This window comes from Zalophus californianus, chromosome X, assembly GCF_009762305.2.
Source record: "Zalophus californianus isolate mZalCal1 chromosome X, mZalCal1.pri.v2, whole genome shotgun sequence".
Lineage (NCBI taxonomy): Eukaryota > Metazoa > Chordata > Mammalia > Carnivora > Otariidae > Zalophus > Zalophus californianus.
Genome location: NC_045612.1, coordinates 2,058,594 through 2,081,091, shown reverse-complemented (window position 1 = coordinate 2,081,091; position 22,498 = coordinate 2,058,594). Strand labels below are relative to the sequence as shown.

Below are 22,498 nucleotides of genomic sequence, written 5' to 3'. Positions count from 1 at the left end.
CAGGTCCCTGGCCGGCGGAGGCGTGCGGCAGTGGCGTTTCTCCCGCAGCCTTGTGTGACAACCCGCACCGGGCACGGCCACCAGGGAAGCCTCCCTGAGCGGCGCTGTCCGGGGACTTCAGTGCGGGGTCGGTCCCGTCGGCCCGGAGCTCCCGCGGGGCTGAGCTCGGAAACTCAGTCTCCGCACCTGCACCGCCGCCCCCACCCCCCACCCCGGGACGTGAAGCTGAGAGGTGTGGCCCAGCTCGGTCCCAGGGAGACTGAGACCCTCTCATCAGGCAGGATGGGCCAGGGGCCTAGAGGTCCCCTCTCAGGAGCTGGGGGCCAAGGCCAGGCCTCCCCTGGCTAGAAAACACTCCTTGCTCACAACGGCCTCCACACCCTGCTCCCAGTCAGAGGAAAGAGGCTGGCATCTCTCTCTGGAGAGCAGGACTTGGCACCAGGCAAAGGTGGCCCAGGCATGCAGCCTCGGGGAGCAGAAAAGGACGTCCCATCCCCGGGTCTGCCCGTGTCAGAGGGAGGGGGGAGGTCTGGGTCCCTTGCCGGCCCCAGCAGAGCTCCCGCCCTGAGAGGACCAGCCCTGCTCTGACAGCCACCTGTCTCTGCTGTCCCTCACCTCTGGCCCCCCAGGTCATCGCCACCATCCCCACCAGCCAGCTCAAGTGCCTGAAGGAAGCAGGGCACGGGCCCGGGAAGGATGAGATGACTGACGAGGAGCTGGCCGAGGGGGAGGAAGAGATTGACCACGCCGAGCGGGAGCTCCGCAGAGGCCAGATCCTCTGGTTCCGGGGCCTCAATCGGATTCAGACACAGGTAAGCCGCCGGGCCACTTGGCTACTCTGGCTTTCCCGCCTTGAGAGGGTGGCAAGCAAGCAAGAGGCAGAGAGTGGGCGAGGTGAGCCCCCTACCAACAGGGAAACCCTTGGGTCTCGCTGCCACGGTGACACGGGCCATCCCCAGGTGCGCCTGTTGGCGGGTGTGCTGCCACGGTGGCCTATCTCTGCCACCTCCCTCAGAGCCCAGAGGGCCCCCCCGCCGTGCTGGGTGCAGGTGTCAGCTAAAGGTGTGTGTTGTGACCAGTAGTTGTCTCTTGGGGGGCACAGACCACCCACTGTCTGCGTTGCTGCTGGGCCTTGCCTTATTCGCTGGAAACAGCCCAGTCACAGGGAGGTGACGTTCTCGGGATGAGACAGATGCCCGTTACAAATAGCCTTTGGTGAGCTCACCGTTCACGGGTTATAGTGTGTATTCTATGGAAGCCGACTCGGGCCACAGAGTTGGGCCTTTCTGTTCATCTCAATGGCCACATATCAGAACTGGTGGGGACCAAGACCTCCATAAAGTCAGATGGTCACAATGACCACTCGGCCACGGGCACTTTCCAAGGCTTCACGAGACTTGCCTGCCAGAGCAAACCCTGTTCTTTGCCCCCAACGCCTCCCAGTTAGCCTTCTTGCCAGAATGTTCTGTATTCACTGCCTCTCCACATCCTTTCCTCACACTCACGTGTGATCCCACCACAGCCTGGCCTCTGCCTTCAACGTCCCAGAGGCAGTTGTCACCAAGGCCTGTAAGACCCCTGGCTCCCGGACTCGGGCTGTCCCTTCTTCCCAGCGCCCTTCCGTAAGGGCAGTCGGCCCTGCTCTCTCTGGTGGCCTGCTTTCCCCTCCATCCCACTGTCTGCTCCTCAGCCTTGCTTGCCTGGCTCCCCCACTTCCCGCTGACACCTTGGTCCACCCTGCTGTGGCCCCCACATGCTGAAAATCCCACAGACCTGGGGGCACTGGACTGTGTAGGGAAGGAAGGAAGAGCAGGTGAGAGCTGAGCCCCAGCCCTCGGCCCCTCTCAACTACAACCCCCCCCCTTCCTTCAGCATCTCCTGTAGCCTCTCCTTCAGCCCCGTGGACACTCCTTGGCCAATTCCCCACTGCCTGCTCCTTCCCTTGCAGCCTTCAGATGGCGACCCAGTGGCCCTCACTCCCCATCTCCTCCTGTGCCCAACCGGAAATCCCCAGAGTGCCACACCTGAACCGAGATGCCCACAGTGGGCTTGGGCCAGACCACAGTCCCTGAGCCCACCTCCTTCCAGCCCCGCAGCACCTGACCGATGGCTCTGTCGCCTCCACTGAGCAAGCCAGAGCCCCAGACTCTCTCCCTGTCTCCCCACACAGCTGGTACACCAGCATGGCCCATCGGCTCAGCTCTGCCCCCTTGAATGCAAGTCCCCAGTCCAGTCACCCCTGCCCCCCATCCTCCTGGCGTAGCCACCAGTGCCTCCGCCTGGATCAAGTATCCCTGCTGCCTCCCTAGCCCCCAGTGACACCTGTCACTCTCTGCCACTCCTGTGCTTCCCAAAGCCCCGCCTCTGGTCTTCCTCCATGTTCTGTCCAGGACCCCCAGCCCCCATGCCCCTGACCTAGCTCCAGTTGCTTTTCCTCCTGGGGGTCGCACCGGTGGGAAGAACACTACCATGCACTTAGCCCCGCCCTTCTCCAGATTCCTGCTGAGGGCCCCTGGGCCCGGGGCCATGACCGGGGAGCACAGCTCTCCCCAGTATCTGCTTCCAGCCCGTCACACAGCACTACAGGCTCATCCCGAAGAATCTTTTACACAACTCGCCCAAAGCACCCTCAGCAGCCGGTGCCTACCCTGCCTGGGGTCTGACGCTCCCGCACACGCACCTATTGCCATACAGTCCCCGGAAGTCTCATGGGGCTCGGGCTCAGGGCCCCCCACTTCTTTCCTCCCCAGGCCCCAGCCTCAGCTTCAACCACAAGCTCTCAGCCTCCCGCCTGCTCCTCCAGCCTTTGTTGAGCTAGGGCCTCTAACGACCCCGTCCAGCTTCTCTTCCTGTCCTAGGGTCAAGTCCAGGGTCCTGACCATGGCCTTCAAGCCCGTGCCTCTTAGCGTCATCCCACTGTGGCCCTTATAACCCCTGCCGCTTTTCCAGACATGCATTCGCTCTGCCTCCATGCTGGCCACTTCCCGGGCCCCAGGACACCCCAGCTCCCACTGTGTTCCCTGGAGGCACCTCCTCCTCCTGCAGCGGCCTGCTCACAGAGCACCACCTCGTGAAGCCTTCTCAGGGTCCACTCCCTCCTGCCCCTGTAGGCCCCAGGCAGCTGTCCGGGCTCTCAGCCCAGGGCACTGGAATCAGGGAAGAGCAGAGTACCCCAGGGAACTTTCCAAAGCGGCAGAGTCCTGGGCTGCTCCCAGCGCTTGCGATATTGTAGGGCTGGGCGAGGTGATCCCCAATAAGTCCACGTTTAAGGAGCTCCCCAGGGATGCAAGGGGCTTCTCCGATGGAGAAGCAGGAGGCCAGGTCTCTGGCTCATTCCTCTTCGCGTCCCGAGCACCTAGGCCGGCATGGCCAGGGAAGAGTGTCTTAGGTCTGAATGGAATGCTGAGCGCCCAGGGGAGGAGCAGGAACAACTCTGTAGCCAGATGTCCCGGTCTCCCCTCACTGCCTCACACCCAACTGTGAGCCCCTGCGCACCCCATCCTGGCCCCACGGGCTCTTGTCTGTCATGCCCCAGTTCAGCTGCAGAGCCCAGAGCCAACCCTAGCTGGTGGTCGCTTTTCTAGCAGCTGAGACGGCAGCCCTGCCCAGTGTGAGGCATCTGGGGGCTGTGCGTCCGTGTCTTCTGTGTGCCTGGGGGCTCTGGGGCCTGCCCCGTGGCCTGGCTAGTAGAACGGGTCTCCTCAGTCAGAGTCTTGGAGTTCCAGGCCGTTCTGATTATCACGCCCACATAGACCCGGGCCAGTCAGGTCCCTACTTTGTACATGATGAAATGGGGCCCAGAGAAAAGGGGCCTTGCCCCAGGTCACCCACTGAGAGTCTCCGTCCCCTGATCCGCTAGCATATGCCTTGCCCTCTCTCCATAGAGCCACGCTTCCCCCCACAGGACCGTCACATTGTCACATCAGATTCACGCCCCTCAAGAATGCTGAGCCAATTGGCTACTTTAGCTAATTTAAGAGCATCTGTTCTTTTTGATTCAAAATACCTGCTTGAAAAGCAGAACTCGAGTCCCCCAGCTTGTATGTAATACCCCAAGCCAAGGGAAACCTGCCCTAGGCAGCTGGCCCTGGATTTCTGGATTCTGCGAACAACAAACTTGCTCCCCAGACTGCTCCCCAGCACAGCTTTTCACGTTGCTAAGTGAAGGCATTTTGTAACCTGCTGCCTGCTCTCACCACCATTCCACACTAACATATCAATACACCAAAGACTTGTGGGTGGGGGGGGTCATTCCAGAATAAAAAAAAAAAAGAGTCCTTAAAACTGTGAACGCGGAGCTTTGCGAAGCAGCCATGATGCGGCCTACTTCCCATTCCATTATGAACCAATGAGAAGCTTCAGCAGCAACTGGGCTTTTGAGGGGTGGGGGGGGCAATTTGGAGGTATTTTGACTGATACCGTCATCCCATTGGGACACCATGAGGAGAGGTCAAATCAGAGGCAGAAAAAGCATCTTTTCCTTCCCTTGTCGCCTTTGCTGCCTGAAGAGTGCCCTCTCGAGACAGACCTTAGAAACCTCTTGGCAATCTAGGGAGGAGAGGGCCCCCGGAGAGAGAGTGGCATGCGGCATGGGTCATCTTCCTTCAGTGCGTTGGGGCAGTCCCCTGTGGCCGCTCAGTGTGCCTTACGCGTGGGTCTCAGTCCCTTGCTGAAGAGCAGCTTGTGTTGGTGGAAGGGAGCTCGACGGCAGAGTACATGGCAAAAGTCTTTTCCACCGCGCGTCTAGGAGTTGAAATGATGCACAACTTCATTTTGGTTGGGGTGAAGGGGGTCCGGGTCCTCAAGCTGCCTGCTTCCAAGAAGCCTGGCCCCGTGCCAGACACTGCAGGGCTTGGGGGTGGCACGGGGCCCCTCGCTCTGGGCCGAGAGTAGGTAGCCAGTGTGCATCAGGCTCCAGAATTGCCTATCTGCTTTGCTGCTCATGTCATCCAGTGAACCATACGGCACTTTCCAGAAATCAGATCCACCTTCTAAGGCCAAAAGATTCCGCCCCACCCCACCCCTGGAAGGCATTCCCAAAGAGGCAGCTGAAAGGGTGCCACGCTAGGCTGGCCTCCTAGAACCTAGGCACACAGTCTCCGAGGGGGAAGACATTCAGTGCGGCCACTCAGCCACAGGTCTGATTCACCCCCCAGCCATCCAGGCCACTGAAAGATGGGGTCAGGAAGTCAGAAGACAATGGGACTCCTAGCGAGTTCACCACATGGGTCTCACTTCCCATAGACCCACTTCCCTTTTGACACCTGGGAAGCTTCAAGGGTGGGGGACAAAGCAAAAGCCATCTTTGCCCCCAGGACCCTCCGATCCCTCTGCTCTCCGCCCTGCCGTGCCTGTGGCTCTGTAGAAAGGAGCCTGATAAGCCAAAGCAGGTGCTTTTGCAAAATCTCCCCTCTCTCTTTTTAAGTCCATTCTTTCACTGAGGCTGCCCACAGGGGTGCCCCCTCCATCACTCGGATGAGCCACAGAAGGAGAGCGATGTCTACACCTCCCCACAAGGCAGGGCAGGCCGGCGTAGTGAGAAGCAGTGGACGTCTGTTGCTTAGAGCGATGTAAACCAAGGACAGGCTGGGGAAGGGCCCCCGTACGCACACCCTCGGCGAGCACAGCCGCAGGGAGACTCGTCCTCATGGGAGCGTGTCGTATCCCTCTGGTCTGCTGGGGCAGGAAACAGGGTGGAGAGCTCCCCGCCCTCCCGGTCTTCTGAGGGCTAATCATTCACTCAGCAAACCCTCCCTCTCTTGGTGGTGACACAGAGGCTGGCCTCAGCCACGACCACGGCCCCCGTCAGAAGCACTGTCAGCTCCCAGGGAGCGGGGCGACCTAGATGAGGCTTTGCTGTCACAATATGTCCCCGGCGTGGCCCCTGTCCTCACCCAACCCCACCCCTGTGTGGTAGCCGGGACAACAGTGCAAGCCAAACTTTATCTCATTTTCTCTCCCACAGATGGAGGTAGTGAGTACCTTCAAGAGAAGCGGTTCATTTCAGGGTGCTGTGCGCCGGCGGTCTTCGGTCCTCAGCCAGCTCCATGACGTAACCAATCTTTCTACCCCTACTCACGTAATTCTCTCTGCTGCCAATCCCACCAGTGCCGCTGGGAGTGAGTCTTGAGTCCCCTTTTCTCTCATAAATGGCATCTCTGGGGGAGAAAAAGCCTCCCCGCCTCTTCCTTCTCTTTTTTCCAGTCTTGCACCCTCTGCTCACCGTGGCTTTTCCGTTCTTCCTTCACTGCCCTGTCCAGTCCTTCCCGCCCAGACGGTGTGTCTCTCCAGAGCCATATTCTCTTACGAAATGTACTGAATCCATGGCACTGCTGGACCTTCTGTTCTTTTCTTTGTTGGGTTTTTTGGTTTTCATTTAGCACTCCTTCTGTCATTGGTTTTCTTTTCTTGAACTTGTCTGCATCTGCCGATGGTTCTTCATGAACTTGGGCCCGCTTCTGGTGGTGTCTGGTGTCAGGGAGGGGCTTTGGTCGGTGTTCTGTGGGGCAGCCAAGGGCAGGCGGGCAGACTCAGGGCTGCCTTCCAGGGCGGGGCGGGGGGGAGGGGGGACAAGTGCCTTTCCAGCATCATTCACGGCAGAATAATCCAGCCCGCCTACTTGGGACTAAGTGGCCGCTTCCAGAACTCCCCTGGAGGTGGTCTCCAGAGGCAGGAGACCGGATGTAGGCTTCGGGAAGCCACGGTCACACGTCCCCAGGTGGGCTCGGTGGTGGCCAGTTGCTTCTGCTCGGGGGCTACCTGCCCCATAGGCCTTTGCCCTGAGCCCAGGGCATTAGAGGTATCCGAGGTGTGCCTTGAACTGGAGTCCTCCTCACACCCGGAGCCAGCACTCTGCCACGTTTCCACTTGTTCCCAAAGCACCTTTGCTCTTTTCTGAACAGGCCTCAGGATTGGAAGGTCTTAGCCTGATCCGGTCCACATTCTCTCTCTTCCTTCCACTGAGAAGCTGGGAGAGGCAGATTCCCTTCTATATGTTCCAATGAAAACTTCCCACCATGTTGGTCACATTTTAAAGAGAACCCAGGGGCTGTCCTAAAAGAGGTAGAAACTTCCATGATTGCTCACATCTTTTTACAAAAACAAAAGGAAAGCTACAAGAGCCCTGAACCCACCACCCCCTGGTTTCCCTAACGAGCGAGAATGCAGGGAACGGTGTGGGCCCTGCTCCCTCCCAGCGCCTCCCGCTTCTTGTGACAAACTCGAGGTTTCAAAGACCAAACAGTAAACCTCCAAGCATGAGCCCAGAGCTCTTGCTGGGATGGTTCGATGCTACCTCTTTCCTTTCCTTCCAGTGAAACCCGGCAACTCTCACCTCCGTGAACACATCACTTCCCCACAGACGGGAGCCATTAACTATGCCTTTTTCCCTCACCAGACTCGGATTTTCTTTTTTCTTGATTTCTTCTCTTTCCCTTTTTTCTTTTGTCTTGTCTTCTTCCCCCCCCCCGCCCCTTTTTTAATTTTTCTTCCTCTTTTTTTTTTTCTTTTTCTTTTTTTAGGAACTGGTGAGAGGTCCCCAGTGGGGGGCATCCCTCCTCTTGCTTACACTGTTGTTTCAGGCCACTCTGCCCTTTAAGGAAGGGATGTGGGCCGCACCAGTCCCCGCTGGACCACCTTGTCCCCTTCGGAAACAACACGTACATGTGCGCGCGCACACACACACACACACACACACACACACACACATTCCCCCATCCCCAAACCACAGGCCACACACACCTCCAGCTCCCTTGCACACTCACTGGGCCTCCCCAGCTGGGCCACAAATACTGCCCGTCAGCCATCACAGATCGGCTGGAAAGCTCCGGCCCCGTCTCAGAAGGGTCTTGCCACCACTCCACCCGGAGAGGTCTGCGGGAGGCTCGGCTACAGTCAATTGAGGACAGAAATGGTACGCGGCCTCCCAGGAGCGCCTCAGCTAGGGCCTGGCTGAGGCAGCAGCGCCTTCCTTCCCGGAAGTGAAGGGACGAGAGAGGGCGCGGGTCCGCCCAAGGGGCACATACCGACCTGCCCTCTCCCTCGACTTTTTCCACGTGTTTCTTTGCCATCTCTCTCCGCACTTCCTGTCTGTCTGTCCACCTGTCTGTTGACTTGAACGGGGAGAGGCAGCTGACAGAGCCCCCACTCCTCATGCCCCTCAGGCCTTCTCCCCTCCAGGGCCAGCCCGGGCCTCCCCTCTGAGAACCTGCTGAGGCCTGCTGTCTCTTGGTTCCTTTCGGATTCCTTGGGCTTTCTCCCTGGCAGTAGCCTCTTTCTCTCCTCTCTTTCTGGCACCTTCGTTCCTTCTGCAACCGTCTGTCACCCCACTTCCCACTTTGGGGAGCCCAGCAGTGCCTGGTAAGAACAGTTCGAGAGATGCCACCCCTTCCGCTGGTCAAGAGCTACTCCAGGGGGATAGAACTAGTGCCTGACCAAAAAAAGTGGGGGGGTCCACTGTCCCATCCACACCCCATGGTGCCGGGTGAGGAACAGGTGGCAGGACCCCAGTGAGAGCTGAGCACCTTCTGTCTGAGGAGGGTGCTGGTGTGGTAGCAAGGGCCCACCTCAGAAAGGAAGCTCCCACACTGTGGCGGAAGGTGCTGGCTGGAGGCCTGGGCAACACCAGGGGACATGCCTGCTTCTGGAAGCCACCAACCAAAACCACTGTGGGACAGATTGGTTTGGGACTCTGGACTGGCCCCCCCAGTCCAAGCTGTGAGGACCTAGAGAAATCATTAAGCCCAGCACCCTCATTGTACAAAGCAGAAGAAGCCCTAGCACAGGGGCCAGGAGGGCTAGCCACTGGCCCTCACCCTCTCTTGGAACTTACCAGAAGGAAGGCAAGGTGCAGATCACAACAGAGCTCTAAGCCTAGCCGAGAGGCCGAGTCGTAGAGGGTGCAGTGGTTACAGGCCACGAGTTTTCCTAAGGAAAACCCCAGCTCTTATGAGAAGGTTCCCGTCCTCTTTCCCCACAGGCCAGCCGGCCTGGCCCTAACCCCCATGCCGGCACAAGTCTCTCCAGCACGCCAGGGCCTCTGATCTGACATCCCTTCCGCTGAGAATGTCAGGCTCTCCAGGTGGAAGGCCCTGCGCAGGCTGCGTACGAGGAGCCTCGGGGCCAGAGGGATAGGTGACGTCGCTCACCAATGTAGGTTCCAGCACGTAGTACCAATGCCAAGAGGTGGCTGGAGGATATCCTCGGGGCAGGAGGGAAAGGAGAGCTCCCTAGAGGGGTGACCAGGGAGGGTCAGAGATGAGAGGTCTTTGGGGCTCAGCACACCCACCTACCCTTTCCAGCCAACCTGCCCCCCCAGGCTTCCCACGCCCACATGTCTGCTGCTTCTGGATTTGGGAGCCCCACACAGCACCTACTCCTCTGGCCACACACAATGACCTTGCAGCCCCAGCATGGTTCACTGAGCCTTTGCATCCTCAGCTGGGGTGTCACACCTGCCCTTCACGGCTGCCACCTCCTGGCATGGGACCTCAGCCATCGCCCGGAGGCCAGCCCCTGTGAGTGGCTTGATTAATCAGCACTCTCCGCCTTATGGAAACTAACGGAGCCCAATCCCATCGCCCCGCCCCCGCTGCTATGCCAGCCAGCCCTGCCCCTGCCCCAGTCGCACTCTCACCCACGCTTGGTTGGCCCCACTCCCCAGGCTGGGCGCGAGGATCCAAAGGTGTGGCCAGAGATGGGGTATTGTGTGCACGCAGGTTTACTCCCAAGCAGCAAGCTGGGTGCCAGATAGATGGCTGCCCCCGGGGGTGAGCGGAGACACACAGACACGCCCCAGCGCCCCCTCCCACCCACACTTCCAAAGCCTGCTCCCCACCAGGGTGCCCCGATGGCTCCCCCATCTCATCAGGCAGCAGCACTGGGCCTCCGTACTCAAACAGAGAGGGCTCCTAACCCAGCCAGGCGACGGGCAGGGACGGGCAGCAAATCTGGTCAGATGCGGCCAGAGGGGCTGTTTAGTTCTGACTGACCGTGCCAGAAACAGATCGTAGCAGTTGCTCTATTTTAATTGCCAACACGAAAGCCTTCCATCCAACTTGGCAAAGCCGAGGCCAGGTAAGCCCCAACGATTTCCTTGGACACACCCTCCCGGAGCCTGGGGAAGCAAGCTCATCACACACTTGCAGGGCAGCAGCTCCCATGATTAAGCCAAGCCCGCGGAGGAAGGAGCCTTGCAAAGTGAAAGCGCCTTTCTCAGGAAGTTCGTTGATTTCAAGCCAAGTCTCTCCACTTGGGTTTCCGCGAACAGTGTGCTGGCATTTCTTCTCAGCTATGTGACAGCTTTGTTTCCACATTAGGAATAGTGTCAGCCCTGCCCGGCCCGAGCCTTCCTGCAACCAATGAGCCCTACCACAGGGAGGAACCGTCCAGCCAATTCCTAAAGCACATGCTAGCTCGCAGCCTAAGGCCGACCCCAGAACCCCTGCTCCGAGCCCTCCCCAGTAGGCACTTCCAGGCTGACTCCCAGGGCTGGGAGCCAGAGCCCAGGAAGCTCAAGACTTATTCGAGGCCCTGCAGCTGGACATGACCAGGATGAAAAGCAAGGCCGACCACCTGAAAGGCCCAGGACTCACCCCATGCCTGGGTCAGCTCAGTGCCAACAGCTTGTTGACATCAGCAGCATGAGTCTGGACTCTCCCAGTCCTGGGCACAGATGCATGCACACAGGATGGGAGGTAATCTTCACAGAACTTGCCAACCGTTAGCATTTTTGACTTGCCAACATGCACGGAGCCCTGTCTTTAGTTGGTTTGGGGTTCGATCCCTCCCTCAGTGAAAGGGCCAGCTCTGGAGTTGCATTTTCACATTTCCTAATTCCATGGTGAGGAAAGGGAACCTTCCTCTTTGATTGTGGGTAAGTCACCCCACAGCTCTTTGTGTTGCCTTCAAGCCCTGATCCCCCCTCATGCCTACAGGGACGATTTGGGACCTGGGAACCCCAAAGTTCCTGGAAAGCAGTTCCCCTGGCTCTGCCCAGCTGCTATGTTCAGAATTTGCTGTAAACCCAAAGCCCGAATGCCAGGAGAGCAGAAAGTCCCCTCCCTCCTGCAGAAGATTCTGGATTAGTGGCTGGCACAGAGACAGGCATGCCCATCAAGCATGAGGGGGCTTTGAGGGAGCAGCAGTGAGACAGAAGCAGAGGGCGGAAAGCGTGACGACCCCTCCCCATCCACAGCCTGCTCGTCCCACGGTACAGAGGAGAAAAGGCCAGTTTCTGTGGTTACTGTTGTCATCGTTGTTCGGGAGCCTTTGCTTTGCTTTTTCTCTTCTCTTCTCTTTTCATTCCCTTTTTGCGTTTCTTTACTTGGGTGGGTGTTCCCTCTGTCCTTCCCTTGCCTCCCGGTGTTTACATCCCCTCCCCACCCCCATCATACCTGCATTGCAAACTTGAGCGACTGGAGGTCAGAACAAAAGTGGAGCACATCCACCTTCAGCCGTGACCTTCAGCCCCTCTGCCCGTGCCCCAAGCATCCATCAGTAGCATAGTCCTGTTGGCAGAGTGTGACATAAGCATCCCTTTGGCTTTGGCTCTGTGTGGCTGGAGTGGCGCTGTGGGTTCGAAGCCTCACCCACCCTGTCCGCCCTGACGGAGCTCAGGGCTCCGGTGAAGGCAGGCCAGCACTTACCTGTGGGAGCAGACGGCGGACAGCAAAGAACAGAGAAGGAAGCTCATGTTAAGTGTAGATGGTCACAAGCCACAGAGGAGAAGAAAGGAGAGCAAGAGAAATGTTGGGGGTGCTATCTTGGATAAAGGTTGTCTGGGATGGCCTCTCGAAGGATGGATATGTGAGCCGAGTTCTGAACAAAGAGAAAAAGCTAGCATGGGACAATCTGGCAGAAGAACAGTCTAGGCAGGGGAGAGGGCCCGTGTAATGTTGCTGAGGGAGGCTCAAGCTAGCTGGTTAGAGGTACTTTCGACAGCCGCCCACTGAGATCTTGCTGGGTGCAGGCACTGTGCTGGGTGCTGGGAGGTAGGGAGGTCAGCAAATCAGACAGAGCCGTCTTCAGGGGCCTATGGAAAGGAGACAGAGGAGAGCATAATGGCGGGGGTGGGGTGAATTGAAGGTGAGCCATGCTGGGAAGAAAATGAAGAAGAGGCACAGGGTTGCTGAGGGAGATAGTGGCAGGGGGGAGGGGGCTGAGACTGTAAACAGAAAAGGTTGGGGGGGGCATGAGGCTCACTGGGGAGGAGCCTTCCCAGCAGAGGGAACAGCTTGTGCAAAGGCCCTGAGGCAGGAGTGTGCCAGTATTCAGGAAAAGCCAGAAAGTTGAGGCTGGAGACAGTAAAGAAGTTTGAGAAAGAAAATGGTCTGAGGCGGGCCCTGACTTCGCAGGAGAGGCAGCTGTTGAAGGGTTTAGACCAGTGGAGGCCATGACATGCTCTGGCTTTTGTTTGAAAGGACTGCTTGGGCTGCCCTGCAGAGACTGGACAGCAGAGGTAAAGGGCAGCAGCTGTGAGACCGGGGAGGAGGTGTAGGGTGGGGGTGAAGTTAAAGTGGCAGGCAGAGCCCCGAGTCTGGAGATAGAGGTGTTAGACTCGTCAGCAGACAGATGGTATTTAGGACCACGGCAGATAAGAGCAGCTAGGAAATGTGTGGGTGTAGATGAAGAAGAGAAAAGGTCGAAAGACGAGCCCTGGGGCCCCCGGATATGAGCGGATGGTGAGAGGACAGAGAACCTGGAGACCTGTCTACAGCCAGGAAGCAGGGGTGTGGCGTGGGGAGCAGTGAGTGCCCAAATGGGGAGGTCCCTGGGGAGCAGGGGGTCAGGAAAGAACCAGCCATTGACAGCAGCTAGAGGGGACTGTGGCCCCAAGAGAGAGTCTTTTGTAAGACAAGACAAATGAGTAGGCTAGGCAAGGGAGGGGGGGCAACATCCTTGAGTGGGTGCAGAGGCCAGGGTGGGGCACCCAGGCAGTGCGGGAACAAGCAGGGCTGCCTCTCAGACATCAGGAAATGGGGGGCACAGCTGGCCTCACTTGGGGCGAGACAGGAAGCTATGGGAGAGCCCTCCGGCCCCAGCCTGACCTGATCCTCCTCGGCCTTCCCAGACACCTTGGCTACAACCTTAGGAAAGTGCTTTTCATGTCTTTCTTTTACTTTTAAGTTATCCCGCAGTAAAATGGACTTTTGGGGGGCAGGGGTTCAGTTTGGTGAGTTTCCACACTGCACAGAGTGGACCGAGGGCAGCTCCTTCACCTGCTAGAATGTTTGGCATCCCCACCAGCTAGGTTGGCGAGGGCCAGGCCTGATTCAATAGTCAGAGAGGAGGGAGGCTGCGAGGGACCCCAGAGATGTCAGCCACAGAGGTGGGAGCCGGGGAGGATCAAGAGACCAGGCAGTCAGGGTCTGAGTCCCAGGGGCCTCCAGGGCCCTTGGCAGATATGGCAGCAGCCGTGGAGGTAGAGAGGGCTCCGCTGAGAAGAGGTTGGGGAATTAGGGGCTGGGGCACATGCTGATGCAGGGCACTGGGGTCGGGGATCGAGGCGCCTCTGTGGTTTGGCCAGAGCCCTGCTCTAGGACCGGAAGACCAGGGCTGACCCTCAGCCTCCTTCAGTTTGATAGACCCTTCAGCCATCCAAGGGGAGGTGAGGAAGCAGCAGTGCATGCTGGGAAGGAGTGCATGCTGGCTGCAGACATAGGTGGGTGTGTGTGTGTGTGTGTGTGTGTGTGTGTGTGTGTGTGTGTGTGTGTATATATATATCTCCTTTAAATGGTGTCCCTGGAGTCTGTGGGCTTTCGGTGACACTGACAGCCTTGAGGGTGGCAAGGTCCCTTGGGGAGTGGCAGAGATGGAGAGGTGACCTGAGGGATGGTCCCAGGTTGGGGGAGGAGCTTGAGGAGGCAGTAGGGCAGAGCGTTGGAGAAGGGCACTGTTTCCGCTCAGCCTTGGTCACTCTTCTGCTGGGACACACTGAACTCTGCCGTGGGGATGTTCTGAAGGCCCCGTGCTTGAGCTCGGCTCTCTGGGGCAGGCCTCTCTTCTCGAAACCTTTGCCAGTTCTCACCAAACTCGTGTCCCAGGAAGTCGCTGTTCTCTTCAGTGTCTGGTGGCCTGAAAACACCCCATCATAACACCAACACCAAGCAATTTGTTAACAGCCCCAGGTTTGAATGTGGGGAATTGGGACCTGGAAGAGACTTGGGATGACACAAGCCAAGCTTAGAGCCCAAAATCGCACGTCTGCATGAGAAGCCCTGCCCGCCCGACCCCCGCTGGTGATTGAGCAACTACTCTGTGCCACACTCTGTCGATAGGCAGCAAACAAGACCAGTGACAAGACAGTCATTAAAGTAAGTCTGATTATACTTGGGAGGAGCAAGCACCCTGAAGGAACGTTCCGGAGCTGCAGAAGCTGGAGAAGACGGGCTGGCTGCCCTTTTTGGGCAAAGACTTTGGAGTTCAGCCAGGCACAGGGAGACCTGAAGATGGGTTTCAGCAGGGGGTCTGACCTGATCATGTGACCCAGGTCCAAATGAGGGGACCAGCTCAGCTAGAGGAAAGGGTGTAGCCAGGGTCATCAGATCATTGCTGCCAAGCTTACCACAAAGGCGCCTAGGGTCAAGGGCAGCAGGGTCCAGCTTACTTTCCTTTCTGTGACTTGAGGGGTGTAGCCGACTGCTGGAGCAGACACCTCACCACCGCCACACAGCCGCAGCAACTCTCCCAGTAGCTCCCCCACAATTCTGGCACCAGAAAAGGCCCAAAGAATGAGGCCACATCTTCAATGACTACAAAAAGTGATTTCTATTTCTTTTCATGAAAAATATCAAATGATTCTCCCCTCAATTTCTGGGTTACCCCTTTCTCAGAAGCCAGTCTGGGGGAGTTAAGGAACTGAGGGCAAATAGTTGGCCATCTGTAATCCAGAAGACGTGACTTCACCAAATTCAGAGAAAATCCTAGCCAGATTTAAGATTTGGAGTTAGGAAATTCCAATTTTACGGAGCTCTTTGGCTGACTGTTTTTGCACTCAACTGGCTGTGAGGTTCACCTGGCTTAAACTGATTTAGGAGCACTGTGCCTGGCCACACACTGACAGTCCCGGGGTTCCAGACCCTGGAGGGTCGGAAAGGACTCATTGTCAGCAGTGTGATTCATGGTCTAAACTAGGGGACAGCAAACTTCTCCTATAAAGGACCTTAGAGTAATTATTTTTAGCTTTGCAGGCCAGGTCTCTGTCACAACTACCCAACTCTGCCCTGGCACCTTGAAGACAGGCATAGACGAAGCACAAGTGAATGGGCGTGGCTGTGTGGCAATAAAACTTTATTTATAAAACCAAGCTGAGGGCCAGTGTTAGCCCTTGGGCCACAGTTTGCCAACACCCAGTCTAAACCAAGAAAACCAAGTCCTAGAAGCTTTGACCTGGAAATGACTTTAGAACTGATGCTATGTCCACCCACTCACATAGGGAAGAGCTGACTTCCCCACCTCAGCACAAGGCCAGCTGGCTCATGTGGGGCCCAGCAGAGGCCTTCCCATGGACTCGAGCTTCTAGAACCAAGAGGGAGCCCAGGTGGTAGGGAACCAGGGAGGGAACAAAGTGAGGCAGGAGCTCTGTGGCTCACAAACCTGATGACATTTGAGCACTCGTGTAAGTGAAGGTGGGTTCAAAGAGACCAAGGGGCTAGTTCTGGGAGCAAGATCCTGCAGGAGGTATGGGGGTCAGAGGGTGCCTGAGCTCGGCTGGGGCCAAGGGCCACCATAGCCGGGGATCAGGGCACTGTGGGAAGCTCTTCCCTGAGGTCTGCCAATGCCAGTGGAGCAGCCGGGGAACAAGTCATCTGGCTTGGAAACTGAAGAGGAGGAGGAGAGTGCAGGGTGAGAAAGGCTGGAGGGGCAAGGAGCACCAGATTGCAAAATGCCTGTGATGGCCGGAAACACGAGGGCAAAAAGGTCTGTGAAGGGAAACGCCAACCCATCAGAGGCACCGAGCTGTGGGCCAGGGGGCCTGCAGGAGGCGAGAGGAACCATCGCGTTGGAGCAGGGCATCCAAGCAGGACAGGCTTACTGGGTGCAAATCAAAAGTGGGGCCATTTTCAGTGTTGGATGCCTCCAGATGGGAGAGTGGCCAGCTCTCAGGCCCCCGATTATAGCCAGATGAGCCCCAAGGTGGCGGTCAGGGCTAGGAGGTGGGCCCGGGCATACGAACAGAGAGGAGGAAGACCAGTGCCAGGCCAGGGCTCTGGGACACCATGGGCCAGAGGAAGGAGAAGTGCAGGAGACAGGGCCAGGTAGGAGGAGGGCCAGGCAGTGGCGATGTCAGGGAAGCCGGGAGGAGTTTCCAGAAAGAGGGACATTCAGCTGTGTTGGGTGCCCCTGAGAAATCAAATAAGACGGAGACACAAAAGTCGCCACTGGACTTCGCAGCAGGAAGACTGATGGCCATGTGCGTCTGGACATGGCAGGTGCTGGTTCCAGGCACGAGAGCTGGCAGGACAGAGACAAGGTCTATAGAGAAGCCAGGGAGGGAGACCCACTTGAGAAAGGCCGGCAATGTGCCCGAAGGCTGGGGACTTCCTCTGATCAGAAAGTTATGCAGACTTTGTGGTAAGAGGAAGCGGAGAGTCCCCTCTCTAGCATTCTCCCTTTTTGGAATCATCTTTCTGTTCTATCAAATTGGAATTCAGATTTGGCAGAGGGCTCAGTTGATGAGACACAGACCCAATCCTGAAAACCCTTAGTGCAACCAGGCAGAGCTGCCCGAGTTGCTCCATTCCAGTGGATGAACGTTTGTCACGCAGTAACCTGGTGCTGTTGATGTGGGTGGAACTTGCCAGCGCCAGCCAGCCATTGACTATCTCCTTCCTTCCTTCTTTCCTTCCTTCCTGGCTTCCTTCCTTCCCTTCTTCCTCCCTTCCTTCCTTTCTCCCTCCCTCCCTCCCTCCTCCCACCTTGGGCCCCTGTCCTTCCATCTCTCACTCCAGATCCGGGTGGTGAAAGCATTCCGTAGCTCGCTCTATGAAGGCCTGGAGAAACCGGAATCCAAGACCTCCATTCATAACTTCATGGCAACGCCCGAGTTTCTGATCAATGACTACACCCACAACATCCCACTCATCGATGACACGGACGTGGATGAGAACGAGGAGCGCCTGCGGGCCCCCCCACCCCCGTCCCCCAACCAGAACAACAACGCCATAGACAGTGGTGTCTACCTGACCACGCACGGCACCAAGTCAGCTACCTCGTCAGTGTTTTCTTCCAGACCTGGGAGCCCACTCCACAGCGTGGAGACGTCCCTCTAAGGGAACGGCTTTCAGCATGCGCACCCCGCACACACGCGCACTCGGCCGGACGGCACAGGCCTGCAAGGAGAGCATGGCCAAGGCGGCTGAAGATGGTGCTCGCACGGCACTAGGAGGAAGCCACTCCATCCAAGGCTTCTTCTCTGGGAACTGAGGAGGAGGAGGGAGAAACTAGAGCGTGAGAAGAGCTGTGTTTCCCTTTTTTCTATCGAAGCATTTTTTTAATGAACACTACAATTCCACCAGATGTTCGCTGCTTGGGTTCTGCGGTGGGGCGGGGGCCTGGTTTCAGGTGATTGGGCGTTTCACTGCACCTGCCGGAGAGCAATTGGACCAATAGGTTCATACAGAAAGAAAAAAGATGACCATTGCTCTGCAGGGCCAGGAAGGATGCCCCACCCGGACAGCCCACCGCTGGGAGCCGCCTACAAATGTACCTGCACCACCAAGCGCCCCTCCCCCAGGACACATGTGCGGTCTGCATGTGTGTGCGTGTGTGCATAGATATGCATGTGCGTATAGACATATACGTACATATATGACCAGATGCGTATTTAAAGAATAAGGAGCTATTTATCAGCATGATATTTCCATTCCTCTTATCAGGTATTTTCATTTTGAAATTTCATTATTTATTGTGGCAGGTTTTTTTTTTTTTTTTTCAGGGAACGAGACTGCAAGAATATCTGTTTGGTTGCTTGCCCCCCCCCGCTGCCCCCCACCTTCTGCCCAGCCTCCGCTCTCCATCCCAGTCCTCCCCCCCGCACAGTTCCTGGGAATGTTGCTGTGGAGATTCCTAAGAAGGTCGGGGAGAGAGACACGAGGCCGGAGCGGTTGGAATTAGAACTCTTGCACTTTGAGACCCCTGCCTATAGAGGGGGGGAGAAAAAAAAACAAAAACCTTTCAATGGAATTTTTTTATTTAAAAGGAAAATACCAAAGTATTGATAAGAATGATCCCCTCCAGTAGGTGGAAAGGGGAGTTTTGCTTTCAGTTTCCTTCGGTTTCAACTCCAAGTCCTGAATTCTGGCTGGTGGGCTTTCTTTGTCCACGCCCCAACTTCAACGGCATGAAGCGCTGCCGCCCCCTGCCACACCGACCCCTTGGGAAAACCCAGAATCTGGGAGCAGCCCCAGGAGAGCCAGGTCCGGAGGTGGGGTGGGGGTGGGGAGAGCACCAAGAGCCAGGCAGAAAGCGGCAGAGGAAGAGGTACCCTCCACACCCAAGAAGAGCTGACGTGACCGCAACCGCGAAGTTGGGCCAAGGGGTCTGTCGAGTGACTGGGGCCAGTTCTCAGTCAGCACCCGCCAAAGCACTCTTCCGACCCGGGGCTTCTCGTTCAAGGACAACTGTGACCCACAAAGGCATGGATTTGTGTCTGCAGCCACCTACGGTGACATGGGGGAAGCAGACGCAGGAGCAAAGCCCCTGGGAGCAATGGCACCTCGCCGCCGTCACTCCGGTCACAGCTGTGGCTCTGTCTCACGAGCCCGGAAGGCTGAGGAGGTCAGCTTCGCCGTGCCGGCTGAGCACCCTGTCTGCAGGAGGGAGAGCTGGGCCTGGGCTCCCCAGACGGTTCCCTCGGGGACCTCTCCTTGCCGTATGGGCACCCGTTGTGCCAAGCCTCAGTTTCCCCTGAATGCACGCTGACCAGGGAGGGAAATGCAGAAAAAGCAGAGTTTCCTTTACCTTCTGAATTCATCTGTCGTGCTTTGCAGAGAGGCAGTTGAAGTCCGACCGCAGCGCGTACAGGTGCTTATCACTTGGGCCTGAGGCTGAGCCACTGAGGGACAGCTGGGAGCTGAGGGGCGTGGGTCAGAATGCAAATGCAGGTGTGGATGAGCAGCAAGGCCGGCTCACCCATCATGTCCCCTGTGCTGCCCCCACTGGCAGGGGACTCGTCCAACCCCACCTGCCTCCGTGAGCATCTGGGTGGACATCCAAAACATGCTCAGTTCCTACCGCCAACAGGAAGGCCATGTCACCCCCGGAGCAGCAGTAGTCAAATCTCGGGCAAAGCAATTCCAGTTAGACAAGAAAATCCCACTTAAAATGCCAGCTACAGATAACTTAAAGCCATCCCTTTATTCCAAAGGGCACATTGAGAATGTTACCCACTTGTAAATTGTTCCCTAATGTCCTCGTTTAAACAACAAAAAGGGCAACTCAATTTGTTGAGGGTCTGTGTGTTCTTAAACTAGAAATAAAATTGGAAATCTTTCAAATTGAAGAAGGTAAGCTGCATATGCTCTGCTCATGGGCTTCTTTTCATTCTCTGTTAGAGACACCCTGGTAGAACAAATGGTCAATATAGATTAAACAAAAACCCTCGGGGTGTGGGGTTCAGAAAAGGGGTGCCGTGACCTCAGATTGTCGCTCTGGTTTCTGTACAGTCTTCAGGCCGAGGGACCTGTCTTGTGAGGAAGCCCCCTCTATAAAGCATATTATACGGAATGGCTTGGTCAACTGTGTTCAGTTATTAAACATGTTTTACATCTTTATCTGCCTGTTATAAAGATGAACAAAAATTATCTTAATGAGAAAGACCAGATGCATAATAATTTAAAGTCTGTAGTTGAATTTCCTAATTTAAAGAATAGACCAAAATTTCTGTGTATTAAAAAAAAAAAAAATTGAAAGGCTCCTACAGTGCCAGTCTGGGTAACATGTGTGATTTATTAGTTGGTGAATTCTGAATGAACTGGAATGAAAAGGAGGTGTCTTCATCCACTTAACCAAGCTGAGAGCCCCAGGAATGGCCAAGCTCCCCCCTGGTGTGCAACCACCTGTCCAATCCTTATGGAAGAAAGGGCTCTGCTAGCAGAGGTTTGCAGGCTGGTCCCCGAACTGTCTGGACCTGGAGGGGCCTCGCCTGAAGGCCCAGGCTGGCATCCTCAAAGGAAGGCGAAGGCAGGGGCCACCAACCCACATGCACGCATGCAGACTCCCTCTTTTTTTTTTTTTACTGTGGCAAAATATATACAACATAAAAGTCACTCTCCAATTTTAAGCAAACAGTCCGATGACATTAAGTACTTTCACAGTGCTGTGCAGTCATCCCCACCATCTGTCTCCAGAACATTTTTATCTCCCCAAACTGAAATCTGTTTGCGTTAAACACTAATTCTTCATCCCATGCCCCCCAGCCCCTGGTGCCTGCCGTCCTTTCTGTCTCTCTGAGTCTGACTGCTCTAAGAAACCCGCAGAAGTGCAGTCATACAGTAACTGTCTGTAACTGGCTGATGGCACTCAGCTTCATGTCCTTGAGCTTCATGCATGGTGTGGCCTGTGTCAGAAGTTCCTGCCTTTTTTATTTTTTTTTAAAGATTTTATTTATTTATTTGAGAGAGAGAGAGAATGAGAGAGAGAGAGCACGAGAGGGAAGAGGGTCAGAGGGAGAAGCAGACTCCCTGCTGAGCAGGGAGCCCGATGCGGGACTCGATCCCGGGACTCCAGGATCATGACCTGAGCCGAAGGCAGTCGCTTAACCAACTGAGCCACCCACGCACCCAGTTCCTGCCTTTTTTAAAGCTGAGTAACATTCTGTTGTACGGCTAGACCATATTTTCTTTATCCACTCATCCGTCAGGGGACCCGTGGGTTGCTTCTACCTTTTGGCTACTGTGAATCATGCTGCTGTGAACACGGGTGTTCTGTTGGAGTCCCTGCTTTCAGTCCTCTTGGGTGTACATCCAGAAGTGGGATTGCCGGGTCATTTGGTAATGCTAGGTTTAATTTTTTGAGGAGCTGCCAAACTGTTTTCCAAAGCGGCTGCACCATTTTAAATTTGCCCCCAGCAGTGCACAAGGGTTGTAATCACAGACTTCCTCTTTACGCCAAAGCGAGGGAAAGAAAACCCATTATTTCGGTCATTCACTTGCTCGCCAGGTCATCCCCCTATCCGTTCCTTCGCACACTGGGCGTCTTCGAGCACCTGCGTGGGGGGCATCTGTGCTCCGCGGCCCAGAGGCAGCCCTGGGCCAAAACTTGCAAATGACCACCACAGGGACAGAGCTGAGACTACCCACATCTCCGTCCCCTGTGTTTCTATTTCTCCACTCCACACATCACCCTTTCAAACTTGGCAATGCCAGCGGATGCCTTTTCCAGGGAAGCTGCCAGGAAAGGAGGAAAATGGCTTCTAAGTTCCCTCCCAACCACCAGAGTCCATACTTCTAAAAAAGGCAAAAAGACAAATAACAGAAAACAGCAGACAAATAGCCAAGAGCCCTTGCTTCATTGATGTGTGAGTCCACCTTGAACCCTAAGGCTGAGCAAGTCTACGTGGAGCCAAACGCCATGTCCAGATAGCTGGCACCTTATGGAGAGATGTTGCCCTCCCCCCCAGATTGCTAATTTCTGCCTGTCGAGACTCTTTTCCACTCCTGCTATCAGATATGACACAGGTTCCCTTGGAAAAAAAATTGGTACTTAGCCAAATGAGTTGAGGCCAGGAAGCGTAACAACACCCACCCCCTTCACAAAGCAGAGGTGCACCCCGGGAGTCTGAGGAAGCCCGGTAGGAGCTGACAGAGTACCCACACTGGCGGGGGGGGTGCTAAAATAACAAGACAGTTAGCCCCCCCCCCCCCCCCCGCCGCCGCCTTGCTCCGGAGGCCGGAAGGCAGGAATCCTGGTGTCGGCAGGGCGGCGCTCCCTCCGAAGGCTCGAGGGCCCTTCCTTGTCCCTTCCAGCTGCTGGTGCGGCCGGCGTCCTTGGCCTTCCTTGGCTGGTAGCCGCGCCACCCCCGTCTCTGTCGTCCCGTGGCCTTCTCCCCTGCACTTTCCATCACTGCGTCTTAGAAGGATACCAGTCATCTTGGATTCGGACCCAGCCTACTCCTGTAGGATCTCACCTCACACTGACACTAGCTACAAAGAGCCTGTTTTCAAATAAGGACCCATCCCCACGTTCCAAGAGTTAGGACATAAACACATTTTTTCGGGGGACAGCATTCACTCATCCACAGCTGGAAAAGAAGAGACCGCCGTGTTCCTCATAGAACTTGGATTGCCCCCCTCCTTCCACCCACTTGACAGGCCAGGCAAGGCTCGGCCGTTTATCACTTTACAGTAATTAAGATGTGCTGGAAGCTTCGGGCTGTAGAAAATCTTGTCTCCATCCCTCATTGCTGCCCAGCGCCTTTCCTTCATCTCTGTTCCGACGACGGCACACTGAAGGGGGAGCTTCCGGCCCCAGCTGCATCAGGAAAGCAGAGACGAGCCCT

The 22,498-nt window shown here is 56.2% G+C and overlaps 1 protein-coding gene across 4 annotated transcripts in view; it reads left to right on the top strand.

Moving 5' to 3' along the window:
• ATP2B3 (ATPase plasma membrane Ca2+ transporting 3) overlaps positions 1 to 20,197 on the top strand; it is a 64,093-nt gene extending 43,896 nt beyond the window's left edge. The window contains exons 20-22 of one of the 4 annotated variants that reach the window (XM_027609151.1): positions 630 to 812; positions 5,966 to 6,052; positions 16,950 to 20,197. In XM_027609151.1, the coding sequence (XP_027464952.1) occupies positions 630 to 812; positions 5,966 to 6,052; positions 16,950 to 17,270 (591 nt within the window). In that variant the 3' untranslated portion in view covers positions 17,271 to 20,197. Of the gene's footprint in view, positions 1 to 629; positions 813 to 5,965; positions 6,120 to 10,934; positions 11,200 to 16,949 lie in introns of those variants that run through there. The other 3 variants (XM_027609153.1, XM_027609152.1, XM_027609154.1) reach the window with 3 other exon arrangements.
• Positions 20,198 to 22,498: the final 2,301 nt, after the last annotated feature.